The sequence below is a fragment of the Zootoca vivipara genome, chromosome 9, assembly GCF_965207765.1.
Source record: "Zootoca vivipara chromosome 9, rZooViv2.hap1.1, whole genome shotgun sequence".
NCBI classification, from domain to species: Eukaryota; Metazoa; Chordata; class Lepidosauria; order Squamata; family Lacertidae; genus Zootoca; species Zootoca vivipara.
Window position 1 is genome coordinate 68,331,849 of NC_142592.1, and position 14,059 is coordinate 68,345,907.

General features: G+C 50.3%; 1 protein-coding gene across 1 annotated transcript in view; it reads left to right on the forward strand.

Annotated features, from left to right (window-relative positions):
• CCDC136 (coiled-coil domain containing 136) overlaps positions 1-13,474 on the forward strand; it is a 31,374-nt gene extending 17,900 nt beyond the window's left edge. Inside the window, exons 6-8 of the mRNA XM_088651916.1 lie at positions 3,153-3,363; positions 7,621-7,764; positions 11,995-13,474. Coding sequence (XP_088508042.1) covers positions 3,153-3,363; positions 7,621-7,764; positions 11,995-12,102 — 463 coding nt within the window. The 3' untranslated portion in view covers positions 12,103-13,474. The remainder of the gene's footprint in view (positions 1-3,152; positions 3,364-7,620; positions 7,765-11,994) is intronic.
• The last annotated feature ends 585 nt before the right edge of the window (positions 13,475-14,059 follow it).

Below are 14,059 nucleotides of genomic sequence, written 5' to 3' on the forward strand. Positions count from 1 at the left end.
CCTTTCCTCCAAGGAGCTCAAGGTGGCATGCCTTGTTCTCCTCCCTCCCAGCTCGATCCCCACAACAACCCTGCGAGGTAGGTTCGGCTGAGAGACTGTGACCGGTCCGAGGCCACCCGGTCAGCTTCATGACCGAGCGGGAATTTGAACCCTCGTCTCCCATGTCCTAGCCTGGCACACCGTCTACTAAACCACACTGGGTCTCTTGCCTCTGCAAATATCAGCTCTAGAGCAAGGATTTCCCTGGGACTTCAGCCCTGCTGCGCTTCCAAGATAATTTACCCCCATCGTTCTGCCCGGACACTGAGGTCCAGCACCGAGGGCCTTCTGGCAGATCCCTCGTTGCGAGAAGCCAAGTTGCAGGGAACCAGGCAGAGGGCCTTCTCGGTGGTGGCGCCTGCCCTGTGGAACGCCCTCCCATCAGATGTCAAAGGGAAAAACAGCTACCAGATTTTTAGAAGACATCTGAAGGCAGCCCTGTTTAGGGTGGCTTTTAATGTTTAATAGATTATTTTATTTCATTTTTCTGTTGGAAGCTGCCCAGAGTGGCTGGGGAAACCCAGCCAGATGGGCGGGGTATAAATAAATAAATAAATAATAATAATAATTATTATTATTTAGGGAAGTTTTTAATGACTGGTGTTTTAATGTATTTTTAACCTTCTGTTGGAAGCCGCCCAGAGTGGCTGGGGAAACCCAGCCAGATGGGCAGGGTAGAAATAACAAATAATAATAATAATAATAATAATAACCTGCACACCCTGGGGCAAATGTTCTGGTTGTAGTGAAGGTTATCACCTTGGATAGCTAATAATAATAATAACAATAATTTATATTGTTATAAATAAATAAATAAATAAATAAATAAAAATAATTTATATACTACCCTTTCCCAAAAGATCCCAGGGCAGTGTACAACATCAAAAACACATTACAGAACATCAATGATAAAAACATAATACAAATCATACTGTCAGATAGCCTGATAGTAAAATAGTCATCATAATAACATACCCTCCAACATTTCTCCAATGAAAATAGGGACATCCTATTACTGCATAATAATGATAATGATAATGATAATACTAGTAATAATAATTATACCCCACCCATCTGACTGGGTTGCTACTCTGGGCAGATTCCAACATATATAAAAACATAATAAAACATTATTTTTATTTTAAACCACTTCCCTATCCAGGGTTGCTGCCTAGCAGATGTCTTCTAAAGGTTGTATACTCATCTCCTTAGCTTGGGGGTCAGATAACTCCATATCCACCAATATTTCTGTGAAGAAATTAGGGACATCCTAAGGAAAAGTGAGACTTTCTGGGATCAAATCGGAAACCGGGATGGCGTCTGAAAATCTGGGAACTGTCCCTGGAAAATAGGGGCATTTGGGGAGTCAGTAATAACAGTCCTCTCCCCAACACAAGCAATAAAACCACAGAACCATAGAATCATAGAGTTGGAAGAGACCACAAGGGCCATCCAGGTCAACCCCCTGCCAAGCAGGAAACACCATCAAAGCATTCTTGACATATGCCTGTCAAGCCTCTGCTTAAAGACCTCCAAAGAAGGAGACCCCACCACACTCCCTGGCAGCAAATTCCACTGCCGAACAGCCCTTACTGTCAGGAAGTTCTTCCTAATGTTTAGGTGGATCCACTGTATTAGTCTCCTGTCAAGTAGCTATCAAAAGCCTGCTTCTCCTCCATGTGCCCCATCTTCTTTTAAAGCCATCCAGGTCAATGGCCATCATTGCCTCTTGTGGCAGGGAGTTCCACAGTTTAACTCTGTGCTGCATGAAGAAGGATTTCCTTTTTGTGCATGCCTTGAATCTTTCAACTCTCAGCTTCGTTGGATGTCTGTGGGTTGCAATGTTATTAGAGAGGGAGGGAAATGTTTCTCCACCCACTTTGTCTACACCACGCCTCATTTTATAAACTCCCACCATGTCTCCTCTCAATATCTTTAAGTACGGCCGTCTCCACCACGAACTACAACTCCCCCTGGGTGCCCCAGCCAGCTCAGCCACGCTGCTTGTCCAAAACATCTGGAGGGCACCAGGGTGGCATTTGCAGGTGCTTCTGTGTGGCCCAAATGTATCTGAGGTAGAATCATAGAATCATAGAGTTGGAAGAGACCACGAGGGCCATCCAGTCCAACCCCCTGCCAAGCAGGAAACACCATCAAAGCATTCTTGACATATGCCTGTCAAGCCTCTGCTTAAAGACCTCCAAAGAAGGAGACTCCACCACACTCCTTGGTAGCAAATTCCACTGCCGAACAGCTCTTACTGTCAGGAAGTTCTTCCTAATGTTTAGGTGGAATCTTCTTTCTTGTAGCTTGAATCCATTGCTCCGTGTCTGCTTCTCTGGAGCAGCAGAAAACAACCTTTCTCCCTCCTCCATATGACATCCTTTCATATATTTGAACATGGCTATCATATCACCCCTTAACCTTCTCTTCTCCAGGCTAAACATACCCAGCTCCCTAAGCCGTTCCTCATAAGGCATCATTTCCAGGCCTTTGGCCATTTTGGTTGCCCTCTTCTGGACACCTCCCAGCTTGTCAGTATCCTTCTTGAACTGTGGTGCCCAGAACTGGACACAGTACTCCAGGTGAGGTCTGACCAGAGCAGAATACAGTGGTACTATTACTTCCCTAGATCTAGATGCTATGCTCCTATTGATGCAGCCCAGAATTGCATTGGCTTTTTTAGCTGCTGCATCACACTGCTGACTCATGTCAAGTTTGTGGTCTACCAAGACTCCTAGATCCTTTTCACATGTACTGCTCTCAAGCCAGGTGTCACCCATCCTGTATATAGCTGTTCAAGGTTTCTGCAAGCCTCTTCCTTCTGAGCACGAGACAATAGATTATTTCATAGCCATAGGCCTGGATATTTTGAAGAAGCTTTGACAAATTCGTGGTGGACAGGGGCTTCTGGCATGTTCTGCCTTCGCCGTCAGAGGCGCTTTCCAGGAAATCAAACACGACTGCCCAATGGGCCCTCCTGTACCCCAAAACCCCGCTCTCTTCCCCTCTCACCGCACCCATTTAATGCCAGGCGCCTGCCCCCCGTCCTGTCCCTGCCTCCTTCGAGAGTTTTGCATCTATCTCCCTCTCAGTCCTTTCCCCCCGAACAGAGCCCGGAGCAAGTCGGAGGACTCTCCCTCCCTCGACTCGGACTCCGAGGGGAGCACGGACCACCCCCCGTCCATCAATTGGCGGGCCACGCCCCACGCGAGCGGCAGCGTCTCCTTCAAGTCCATGGAGATGGCGGGCACGGCCAGTGAAGGAGACGAGGAGGAGAAGCTGTCGAAGCAGGAGAGCGAGGCGGAGCTGGACCCGAGGCAGGTATGGAGAGAGGTTTTTAAATGGTGCACCCCCGTTCAAGGGACCCTGGAAGAATCGTTCGGCAAAGGGTTAAGGAGGGGCCAGGTTTTGACAGGTTGTAGAAAGTGGTGGTTGAGAACAAATTCATGGTGATGGTGGTTTTGTAGTAAAGTTAAAGTTGGAGGATGGATGGCGGCTAACAGATTGAGATTGAATCCTGACAAGACAGAGGTACTGTTAGTGGGGGACAGGAGGCGGGCAGGTGTGGAGGACTCCCTGGTCCTGAATGGGGTAACTGTGCCCCTGAAGGACCAGGTGCGCAGCCTGGGAGTCATTCTGGTCTCACAGCTGTCCATGGGGGCGCAGGTCCATACTGTGTCCAGGGCAGCTGTCTACCAGCTCCATCTGGTACGCAGGATGAGACCCTCCCTGCCTGCGGACTGTCTCGCCAGAGTGGTGCATGCTCTGGTTATCTCTCGCTTGGACTACTGCAATACGCTCTACGTGGGGCTACCTTTGAAGGTGACTCGGAAACTACAACTAATCCAGAATGCGGCAGCTAGACTGGTGACTAGGAGTGGATGCCGAGACCACATAACACCGGTCTTGAAAGACCTACATTGGCTCCCAGTACGTTTCCGAGCACAATTCAAAGTGTTGGTGTTGACCGTTAAAGCCCTAAATGGCCTTGGTTCAGTAGACCTGAAGGAGCGTCTCCACCCCCATCATTCTGCCCGGGCACTGAGGTCCAGCGCCGAGGGCCTTCTGGCGGTTCCCTCGCTATGAGAAGCCAAGTTACAGGGAACCAGGCAGAGGGCCTTCTCGGTAGTGGCACCCGCCCTGTGGAACGCCCTCCCACCAGAGGTCAAAGAAAACAACAATTACCAGACCTTTAGAAGGCATCTCAAGGCAGCTCTGTTTAGGGAAGCTTTTAATGTTTGATTTCTGCATTTTAATGTTTTGTTGGAAGCCGCCGAAAGTGGCTGAGGGAACCCGGCCAGATGGGCGGGGTATAAATAATAAATTATTATTATTATTGGGAAATGATATATAATGAATAGAAAAGGATGTTTAAAATAATATTTGTCAAAAAAACAAACCCAGAAGCTTTCCTTTGGGGAATTATAGGGACAGAACTACCCCAGCTGTGCAGAAATTCATTCATGTATGTGACTACAGTGGCAAGAATGTTCCTCGCCCCAAAATGGAAAGAATCAGAAGTCCCAGCAAAGGAAGAATGGATATAAAAACTTGTGGAATATGCAGAAACTTACCGGAAGAATAAGAAATCTAGAGAGCAAACTTTTATTTAATAAAAGAATGGAAATGGTTTATTGAATATTTACAGATGAATTGTAAACAGATAAGAACGCTGGCAGGATTATTGTAATAATCCTGCAGTTTTATAAGAGTATATATTTAAAGCGGATGAATAAATGAGCAAATTAAGTTAATTTGGATACGCAGAAGATATTAAAAAGAAATTTAAGGAACCGCAGAAAGAGGGGGAAGGAAGTCAAGTTTTGAAATGTTAAAACAGGCATAGGCAAACTCCGGCTCTCCAGATGTTTTGGGACTCCAACTCCCATCACCCCTAACTAACAGGACCAGTGGTCAGGGATGATGGGAATTGTAGTCTCAAAACATCTGGAGGGCCGGAGTTTGCCAGTGCCTGTGTTAAAATGATTTTAAAACTAGTGAAATGAATAAACCTGAAAAGCGTATTATTTTTGTTTTTTTAAGAGCGTAAGGTGAGCCTGCTGGATCAGGCCAATGGCCCATCTTGGCCAGCATCCTGTTCTCAGAGCGGAGGCTCTTTACCTAAAGTGCCAACCTGGTGCCCTCCAAGGGCAGCCGAAATGATCCAGGGGGTGGAGAGAAAGTTTGCACTGTTTGGGACTTTTTAGTCTGGCGGAAGGGCGAGGAAGAGGCAACAGGATCGAAACTTAGAAAATCGTGTGTCTTTCTCCTTCGGAACCTGCAGACTTCCAACGAAGCTGAATGTTGGCAGGTTCAGGACACAGATGGAAGAAAGTCCTTCTGGTTGGCAATTGTGAGAACAGGAGGCGGGCCAAGATCAAACCCTTTGGCCTGATCTAGAAGGCTCTTTAACGTTCTTAAGGCAGCAAGAGAAAGCTGCCTTTCCCAACCAGGGGTTTTCCAGATCTTTCCAGCTGGCTTTGCCACCCGGGGCTGATGGGATCTGCAGCCTAAAATGTCAGGAAGGGACCCCTAGGTCGGAGAAGGCTGGCAACCCTCCCTGCAGGTTGGAAAGAACAGGGCACGGGGTTTTTGGATGGCAGGCACAGCTTGACCCTCTCGCCCTCTGCGCCCCTCTTCTTGCCCTGGCAGAGCGACCGATTGCCACGCAGCCAGCGCAGGACAGAAGACAAGGACCAGCTTGACCTCTCAGAGTGGGCAAGGAGAGCGGAAGAGCAGGCGGCGGGCATGGCAGCAAGAGCAGGGAGGGAAGGTGGAAGTGAGGTAGGCATGATGTAGGGAACAGGGGCTGGTCAGGAGTTCGGTGGGAAATCTGTGTGCTTCAGCTCTGCATTAGCAGTATGGAAAGCACCAGGGTGGCCTACCTTACAAGGTGGTTGTAAAGGGTCCAGTAAAATATGCATGCAGCGTTCAGGAGTCTGGCCTTGGTAGGCAAGTATTAAGTTTTTACTCGCAAGCTTCGAAGTCCAGCCCAGCCGCGTAACAATATTGTATACATTTATTAATACAGATATTCTTTGGAGAAGTTTATATAGCTCACAGACTGCTGTCAGGGTGACCTGCAAACTAGTTCACTTGCAGGGAGATGAGACGATGTTGGCGATTTAATGGGCACTCATTCCGGGGAAGCTAGATGACGTGATGTCAAAGCAAGGGTCAGCCCACTTTCCTTATTGCAATCAGTCTGAAGGGAAGTGGATTTGTGGCACAATTGTAGAATCGTAGAAATGTGGAGTTGGAAGGGACCCTGAGGGTCATCTAGTCCAACCCTCTGCAATGCAGGAATCTCGTACAAGACAGGTGGCCATCCAACCTCTGCTTAAAAACCTCCAAGGAAGGAGAGTCCACCACCTCCCAAGGGAGACGTCTCTGGCCATCAGAAAGTTCTTTCTGATGTTGAGTTGGAATCTCCTTTCTTGTAACTTGGATTCGAGTCCTACCCTCCAGGAGCAGGAGAAAACAAGTTTGCTCCATCTTCCATGGGACAGCCCTTCAGATATTTGAAGATGGCTCTCATATCTCCACTCAGCCTTCTCTTTTCCAGGCTAAACATACCCAGCTCCTTCAACCGTTCCTCGTCAGGCTTTGTTTCCAGACCCTTGATCATCTTGGTTGCCCTCCTCTGCACATGTTCCAACTTGTCAATATCCACCTTAAATTGTGGTGCCCAGAACTGGACACAGTATCCCAGGTGTGGTCTGACCAAGGCAGAATAGAGGGGAACTATTCCCTTGATCTGCACACTGGACTTCTGTGACACAGCCTAGAATAGCGTTAGCTTTTTTTGCTGCTGCATCACACAAGACCCCCCCCCCCACTACAGTAACTGCACTACCTGAATCTGAGCGCTTGCATCTGCAGAGCCTGGTCCCATATGGGGAAGTGTCCCACCAACCTCAGTCCAGCCCTGACCTGCCTGCCTTATTTTTGACCACCAGTCCAGGGGGGTAGCCCTGCCTGTCAAATTCCCCCTCCTTCTTCACTCCAGGGCTTCTGCTTGCCTAACTTAGCAAAGGGGAAGAGGATGGGGACGAAACTAGAATCAATTGGCCGTGCCTAGCCAGTGGCTCTGGCGCCACCTGCTGTTGGCCTCCGTGCCTCCTGCCCTAGGTAAAAGTAAAGGTCCCCCTGATCATTAGGTCCAGTCATGACCGACTCTGGGGTTGCGCGCTCATCTCGCATTATTGGCCGAGGGAGCCGGCGTACAGCTTCCAGGTCATGTGGCCAGCATGACAAAGCCGCTTCTGGCGAACCAGAGCAGCGCACGGAAACACCGTTTACCTTCCCGCTGTAGCGGTTCCTATTTATCTACTTGCTTTCAAACTGCTAGGTTGGCAGGAGCAACGGGAGCTCACCCCATCGCAGGGATTCGAACCGCCGACCTTCTGATCAGCAAGCCCTAGGCTCTGTGGTTTAACCCACAGCGCCACCTGGGTCCCTGCCTCCTGCCCTACCCAGTCCCAATGGTCACCAGCTAACTGCTCCTAGGACCCAGTGCACCGGAAAGGTACGCCCAGCTTGTCCGTTTACCCTCTGCGCCTCCTTCTTCTCTGGCAGCACGACCAAACCCAGGACATCCTGCGAGAGATGGAGAGCAAGTGTTGGCTCAGCCAGAACGAACGGGAGCAGCTGCACGAGGAATTGCGGATGTGCAAGGAAGAGATTGAAAGACTTAACGGCAACATCCCCATCGGCGGACGGGTAATTCCTCAGAGGCGTTTGGGCATATGTGTGTGTGTGTGTGTCACATACAGGTGAAACTCAGAAAATTATAATATCATCGAAAAGTGCATTTATTTCAGTAACACAACTTAAAAGGTGAAACCAATATATGAGATAGATGCATGACATGCAAACCAAGATATGGCAAGCCTTTATTTGTTGTAATTGTAATTATATGTCATTAAAGGGTAAAGGTAAAGGGGCCCCTGACCATCAGGTCCAGTCGTCTCCGACTCTGGGGTTGCGGCACTCATCTCGCTCTATAGTCCGAGGGAGCCAGCGTTTGTCCGCAGACAGCTTCCGGGTCATGTGGCCAGCATGACAAAGCTGCTTCTGGCGAACCAGAGCAGCGCACAGAAACGCCGTTTACCTTCCCGCTGTAGCGGTCCCTATTTATCTACTTGCACTTTGACGTGCTTTCGAACTGCTAGGTGGGCAGGAGCTGGGACCGAGCAACGGGAGCTCACCCCGTCGCAGGGATTCGAACCGCCGACCTGATCGGCAAGCCCTAGGCTCTGTGGTTTAACCCACAGCGCCACCTGGTGCAAAACCAGGGCTGGCTCTAGGTAGAGTCCCGGTGGCGCAGGGTGCCAGGGCGCCGGGTCGGTAGGCGGGACGCCGTGCGGAAGCCATGTTGTGCCCTACGAGGGCGAGGGCGCTGGAGCGATCTCTGCCCCTCAGTGCCAGGGCGCCCGACCTGCTCGAGACTGCCCTGTGCAAAACCTTTCCGAAACACAGCTGTCCTCTCCAGACACGCTTTTAACAACCAGCCGTCTCAGTGTCTCCACAGGGACATATTAATCATTTTATTTGTTTATTTCATAAATAAATTTATGCACCGTTCGAATGGGGGTGGGGCGGGGAGAGACATACCTCAATGCGGTTTACAAAGAGAATGGAAAAATAGAATTAGCGGTAACAGCAATTCTTTGAAACATTCAGAAGATAAAATCAGCAAGAAACTGAAGGCATGTTAAAACACACACATCCGTGTTCTGCATGCTTGGGTAGGCTTGACCAAACAGAAATGTTTTTTTGCAGGCGCTGAAAAGTATCTAGGGAAAGCACCTGCCTATGGGCAGGGCGTTCCAAAGTGCAAGTGCTGTCACAGGAAAAGATTGATTTCTTACAAATGCGGAACAGACATTATGCAGCACTTATAGCAGCACCAGATACTACAAGGGGATCGGTCGTCGGTGAGCTTTTGGGGGTGCTGTGCCCACAAATGCCAGACCACAGGGTTCGGGGGACACAGCAATTGGTACATGATGTGTCGTGCGGTTGCTTCTTGGAAAAACCAACAACAAAACACACATTGACTCCAATTCCAGCACAATCACATTCCCCTTTCCTGGTGGGTGGTAGGAATCCTGCTTAGCCAGCTCCTTCCCAGACCCCCCACTTCTTTTGTGCAGAGTCATAGCATACAGACAGCTTTGAAGCAGGTTCTGGGCCCGAAATTTCAGACCTCCGTCACACACGGACAGCCGAGACATCCTGTGGCCTAACTTCTTTCTCTCTCTCTCCTCTCTCTCTTTCTCTCCTCCCTCGCCTCGGCTCATCTCCCCTCTGTGGTGTTTGTGGCATCCCCTCTGCCCTCCATCCCACGCTCTCCCTCCCCACACCGCCACCCACTACCCTCCCCCGGGGAACCCCACAGGCCCCCCATGCGCCCGACCCTCCTGCCACCATCTCCCTTCCTCTCATAGGACTGGTTGTCATAGTAGCTCTGCTTTGGTGCTGGCGGGCTGAGATGTCTACCTAACTCCCCGAATCAGGTACTGGTATCATCTGCTAGGCTTGGCTTCGCTTGCGTCTCCCCCCCAGTCCCCAACATTTGGTTGCTTTGTCCCCCTCCGTCCCCGTCCCTCTTGCATTCGCATCCATGCACCTGCCTTGATACCCTCCCCGCCTCCTTTCCCAACCCATCGCCTGCCGCACAGCCTGTTTCCTCTTCACAGCAAATCATTTCCCCATGGTTGCATTTCCTCCTCCGGTGAGGCAGAGCAGGAACAAGCCAATTCCCTTTTTTAAAACTTTGGGTTAGGAAAGCCTTTCCAGAGGTTTTCCGGCTGGGGCTGACGGGAGCTCTAGGCCAGGCATCCCCAAACTGCGGCCCTCCAGATGTTTTGGGACTACAACTCCCATCACCCCTAGCTAACAGGAGCAGTAGGCAATGCCGGATTTATGTATTAGCTAAACAAGCTATAGCTTAGGGCCCCACTCTCTTGGCCCCCCCCCAAAAAAAATTTAAAGGAAAAAAACCTGGATGTACATTTCCAAAATATTAAAAAGGTAAAGGTAAAGGACCCCGACAGTTAAGTCCAGTCGCAGACAACTCTGGGATTGCGGCGCTCATCTCGCTCTACTGGCCGGCGTTTGTCCGCAGACAGTTTTTCCGGGTCATGTGGCCAGCATGACTAAACTGCTTCTGGCGAAACTAGAGCAGCGCACGGAAATGCTGTTTACCTGCCCACCAGAGCGGTACCTATTTATCTACTTGCACTTTTGGGTGTGCTTTCGAACTGCTAGTTTGGCAGGAGCTGGGACCGAGCAACGGGAGCTCACCCCGTCACGGGGATTCAAACCGCCGACCTTCTGATCGGCAAGCCCAAGAGGCTCTGTGGTTTAGACCACAGCGCCACCCGCATTCCAAAATATACATATTTTGTTATGTGCAAATGGCTTGAGATACCTTATGAGGCCATAAATCACCATCTAGTTGCTAGTTTGAGCGTATAATGCCAATCCTGGCTGCCAATTAGTTTCCCAACACAAAGTGCTGTTTTTGACCTATAAGCCTTAAACGGCTCAGGACTGCAATACCTCAAGGACCGCCTCTAACCATATGACCCGACTTGGACCCTGAGATCATCCCCTGAGGCTCTTTTTTGCCTGTCTCCATCACGAGAGGCCCAGAGGGTGGCAACACAAGGTAGCTCAATTGGTTAGAGCGTGGTGCTGATCATGCCAAGGTTGCAGGTTCAATCCCCATGCCTATTCCTGCATTGCAGGGGGTTGGACTAGATGACCCTCAGGGTCCCTTCCAACTCTACAATTCTGTGATTCTAACAGGGCCTTTTCTGCAGTGGCTCCCTGTTTGTGGAATGCTCTCCCCAGGAGAGGCTCGCCTGGCACCTTCATTTAGGCATAACAATGACAATAATAATATTAACCAGGCAAAAAGGTTCATCATTTGGTCGATCCGATTTACATCCAATGCCCTTTTAAAATGTATTTTTTGGGGGGGTATTGGGTTGCTGTTTTTATTTTTATTCAGTATTTTGTGGTTTTATATCTTGATTTTATTCTGTGAACCGTCCTGAGACTCGCCCCCCCCCCCCAGGTAGAGGGCAGTATATAAATCCAATTAACAACAACAACACTTTATTTATTTATATGCTGTCCATCTGACTGGGTTACCCCCAGCCACTCTGGGTGGCTTCCAACAGTCAAAAACATTTCCTCTTCAACCAGACATTTGACAGAATCATAAAGTTGGAAGGGACCCCGAGGGTCATCTAGTCCAACCCCCTGCAATGCAGCAATGCGGCTCTCGAACCCACAACCCTGGTACAGCTACCGACTGAGCTATGCTATGCCAGCTTGTAACTACTGGTGGCTTTTCAGAAATAAGGGAGGGTGTTTTAACATATTTCTCCCACCTGGTTTTAACACATTTCTTTTTTCTTTTTCGTTTGTAAGTCGCTTTGAGTTGCCCTGGCAAAAAAATAAGAGTGGCTGATACATTTAATAAATAAATAAATAAATAAATAAATAAATAAATAAATAAATAAATGAGCTACCAGCCCAGAAACAAAAAACAAACAAACAAACAAACAAACAAACAAACAAACAAACAAACAAACAAACAAACGGCCGAGCTACCAGCCTCCCCAGGAATCACCTTCATAAGAAGGTAAGAGGGTACAGGATCGATCCAAAGGCCCTTCAGTGTAGCATCCTGTTCTTACAGTGGCCAACCAGATGTTGGGTGGTGATCCAGCAAGCGGGATTCGAACACGAGCCGCTGATCTGCCCCCCCTCCCCGCCGCGTGCCGAAAGCGCGGGTTGCAATGCACGCCTGCGGATGTCAGTGTGGTTCAGTGAACTCTAGTGCATGGAATGGGGTAGAGCGAGGGTGGGTTTTAAGGCCCCCGTCTCTGACCCCCCCTTCCTTCTCCTTCTCCTTCTCCTCCTTCCCTGCAGGTCCCAGCTGGAGGGAGGAAGCCCCTCGCTCTCTTCGCCATCCTCGCCGTGGGCTTTCTCCTCTACCCCTGCGTGAAGAGATACAGCAGCAGCTGGAGAATGCCCTGAGGAGTCTGCGCACCCGCACACCCGCCCCTTGCGCCACGTACCCCTGCCCACCCCAACTCTATGAGAACTGAGTGCCTCCCCACGCCGTCCCCCATTAACCCAACCACTGCTCAGAAGGCCGGTCTGGCCATCAGCCACCATCCATCAGCCACCCTCCGTTATCCTGTGCGGAAGACCATTCCCCCTGCCACACCGCTACCTCCCTTTCCTTCTTCTGCTGAGGATGAGCCGAGGTGGGTTTCGGGGGGTCTTGCAATTGGGCTTCCAGCTTCACACCTGACCTGCCCCCTCCCCGGCCCCCGGGGACCTCTGGGGCGTGGTCCTCCATCTCCCCATCAGTGGTCCCAACCTGGGCATTGGCTGGGAGGGAAGAGAGATGGCGGCTATGAGGCCCATCTCACCTCCTGGTGCCCCCCCCTGGGAAAGAGCAGAACTTGGGGACCCCATGGTACCCCTCCCCTCCCTGGCTCTTGTGCGCCAGCCCAAGAGGGCAATTGAGAGCAATATCTGCCCTCTGGGAGGCCGACCTCTGCAATAACCGGAAGGGACCTGATGCGATTTCCCAGCAGGGAAAGTTGGCAGCCAGAGTCAGGATGAAGAGGTGCGTGGAGCAGTGGGGGCAAATTTCCTCTAGGCAATATTCAAAGTCTGTTTCGACACTGTGACCGGGAAGCGACTTCCGAGCTACGGAAGGGGCCCGGAGCAGAACGGATCGACCTGTGAATTTATTTCATTCTCCGCTCCATCAGTGATACCCTTCTTACTCCTCCCGGTCCCCAGGCCGGATCCTGAATCTATGCATTCCACCCCTAGCTCCACCCACCTCCTCTTTCTCCATCGTGGTCTCGTCCCCGAGGTGCACACTGTTTCCTCCTAGCCCTAGTAGCGCTCACAGAGTTTGTTTGTGTGTGTGTGTGTCCCAGTGTACGCTCTTTGCACCTTTGACGCAGGTATGATGGTATGGGGACCACCAGGATGCAGAGAGGTCTGGAAAGGCCTGTTTGGGTCCCCCGGGACTGTCCTCGTCCGACAGCGCTTCCAGCAGGCGGGGCCCCACCCAAGTAGCAACGGGGGGGGGGGAGCCACGGCATGTGGACTGTAGCACAGCCCTCCGGGATCCGGGGTGCCAGATCCTTGCCCTGCATGTTTTGTGGGCACCTGCCCTCGGTCACCTCACGGCCCACTGCCCCCCCTCTTCCATGTCTCGTTCGTCGAGCTCTGCTCCCGACTTCCACCCGAGAAGGGGGCGACCCCCAAAAAGCTCCTGGAAACCTTCTGCAGATCTTTTGTCTTTGTTCTATGTTATCATAACTCAGTAAAAAAGGAAATGGGAAAAAAAGACCTTTCTAAATACATGGGGCTTGGCTCTGTTCTGTCCTGGTTGCGTTATTCTGTGTGAGGGCAGTGTGGGAATGTTCAGGGTGTCAGGAGAGGGTATATTGTTTATTAATATCCTTCCCAACTTGCGCTAGCAAGTTCCTTTACTTAGCAGAGTGCGTTCCCCTTTACACAGCAGAAAACTAGTTGCAAACTCATGTGAGTTTCTTAAGACAATATGCAATTCAATCTGGCTTGTCCAGATTAAAATGTGTTCTGTTATTTTCCTGGTAAGACCCCTTGAATCTCTCCTAAAAGAATAAAGACACCACAGTCTTATTCATAAGCAATAAAAAGGAAGTTTGCTCACAATCAGGCAGGGCACAGTGTGATCCCTGAAGGCAGGCTTTAGGCTTAAAGTTACAAACTTATACTAACAGGTTTATCCCATAAAGGAGATGGACCTGGGGGACTGCTTGGCTGGCAGCCAACAGTTCAGTCCAGGAAGTTTGCAGGACAAAAAGAAGATGGAAAAGAGAGAGTGTGGCTGCATGACTTGGCCTTTTACCAGGTCTGGAAAAGTCACGCCCACCCACTAGTCACATGCAAAAGGAAGGATGCTCCAGGCCAGGAGGAAGAG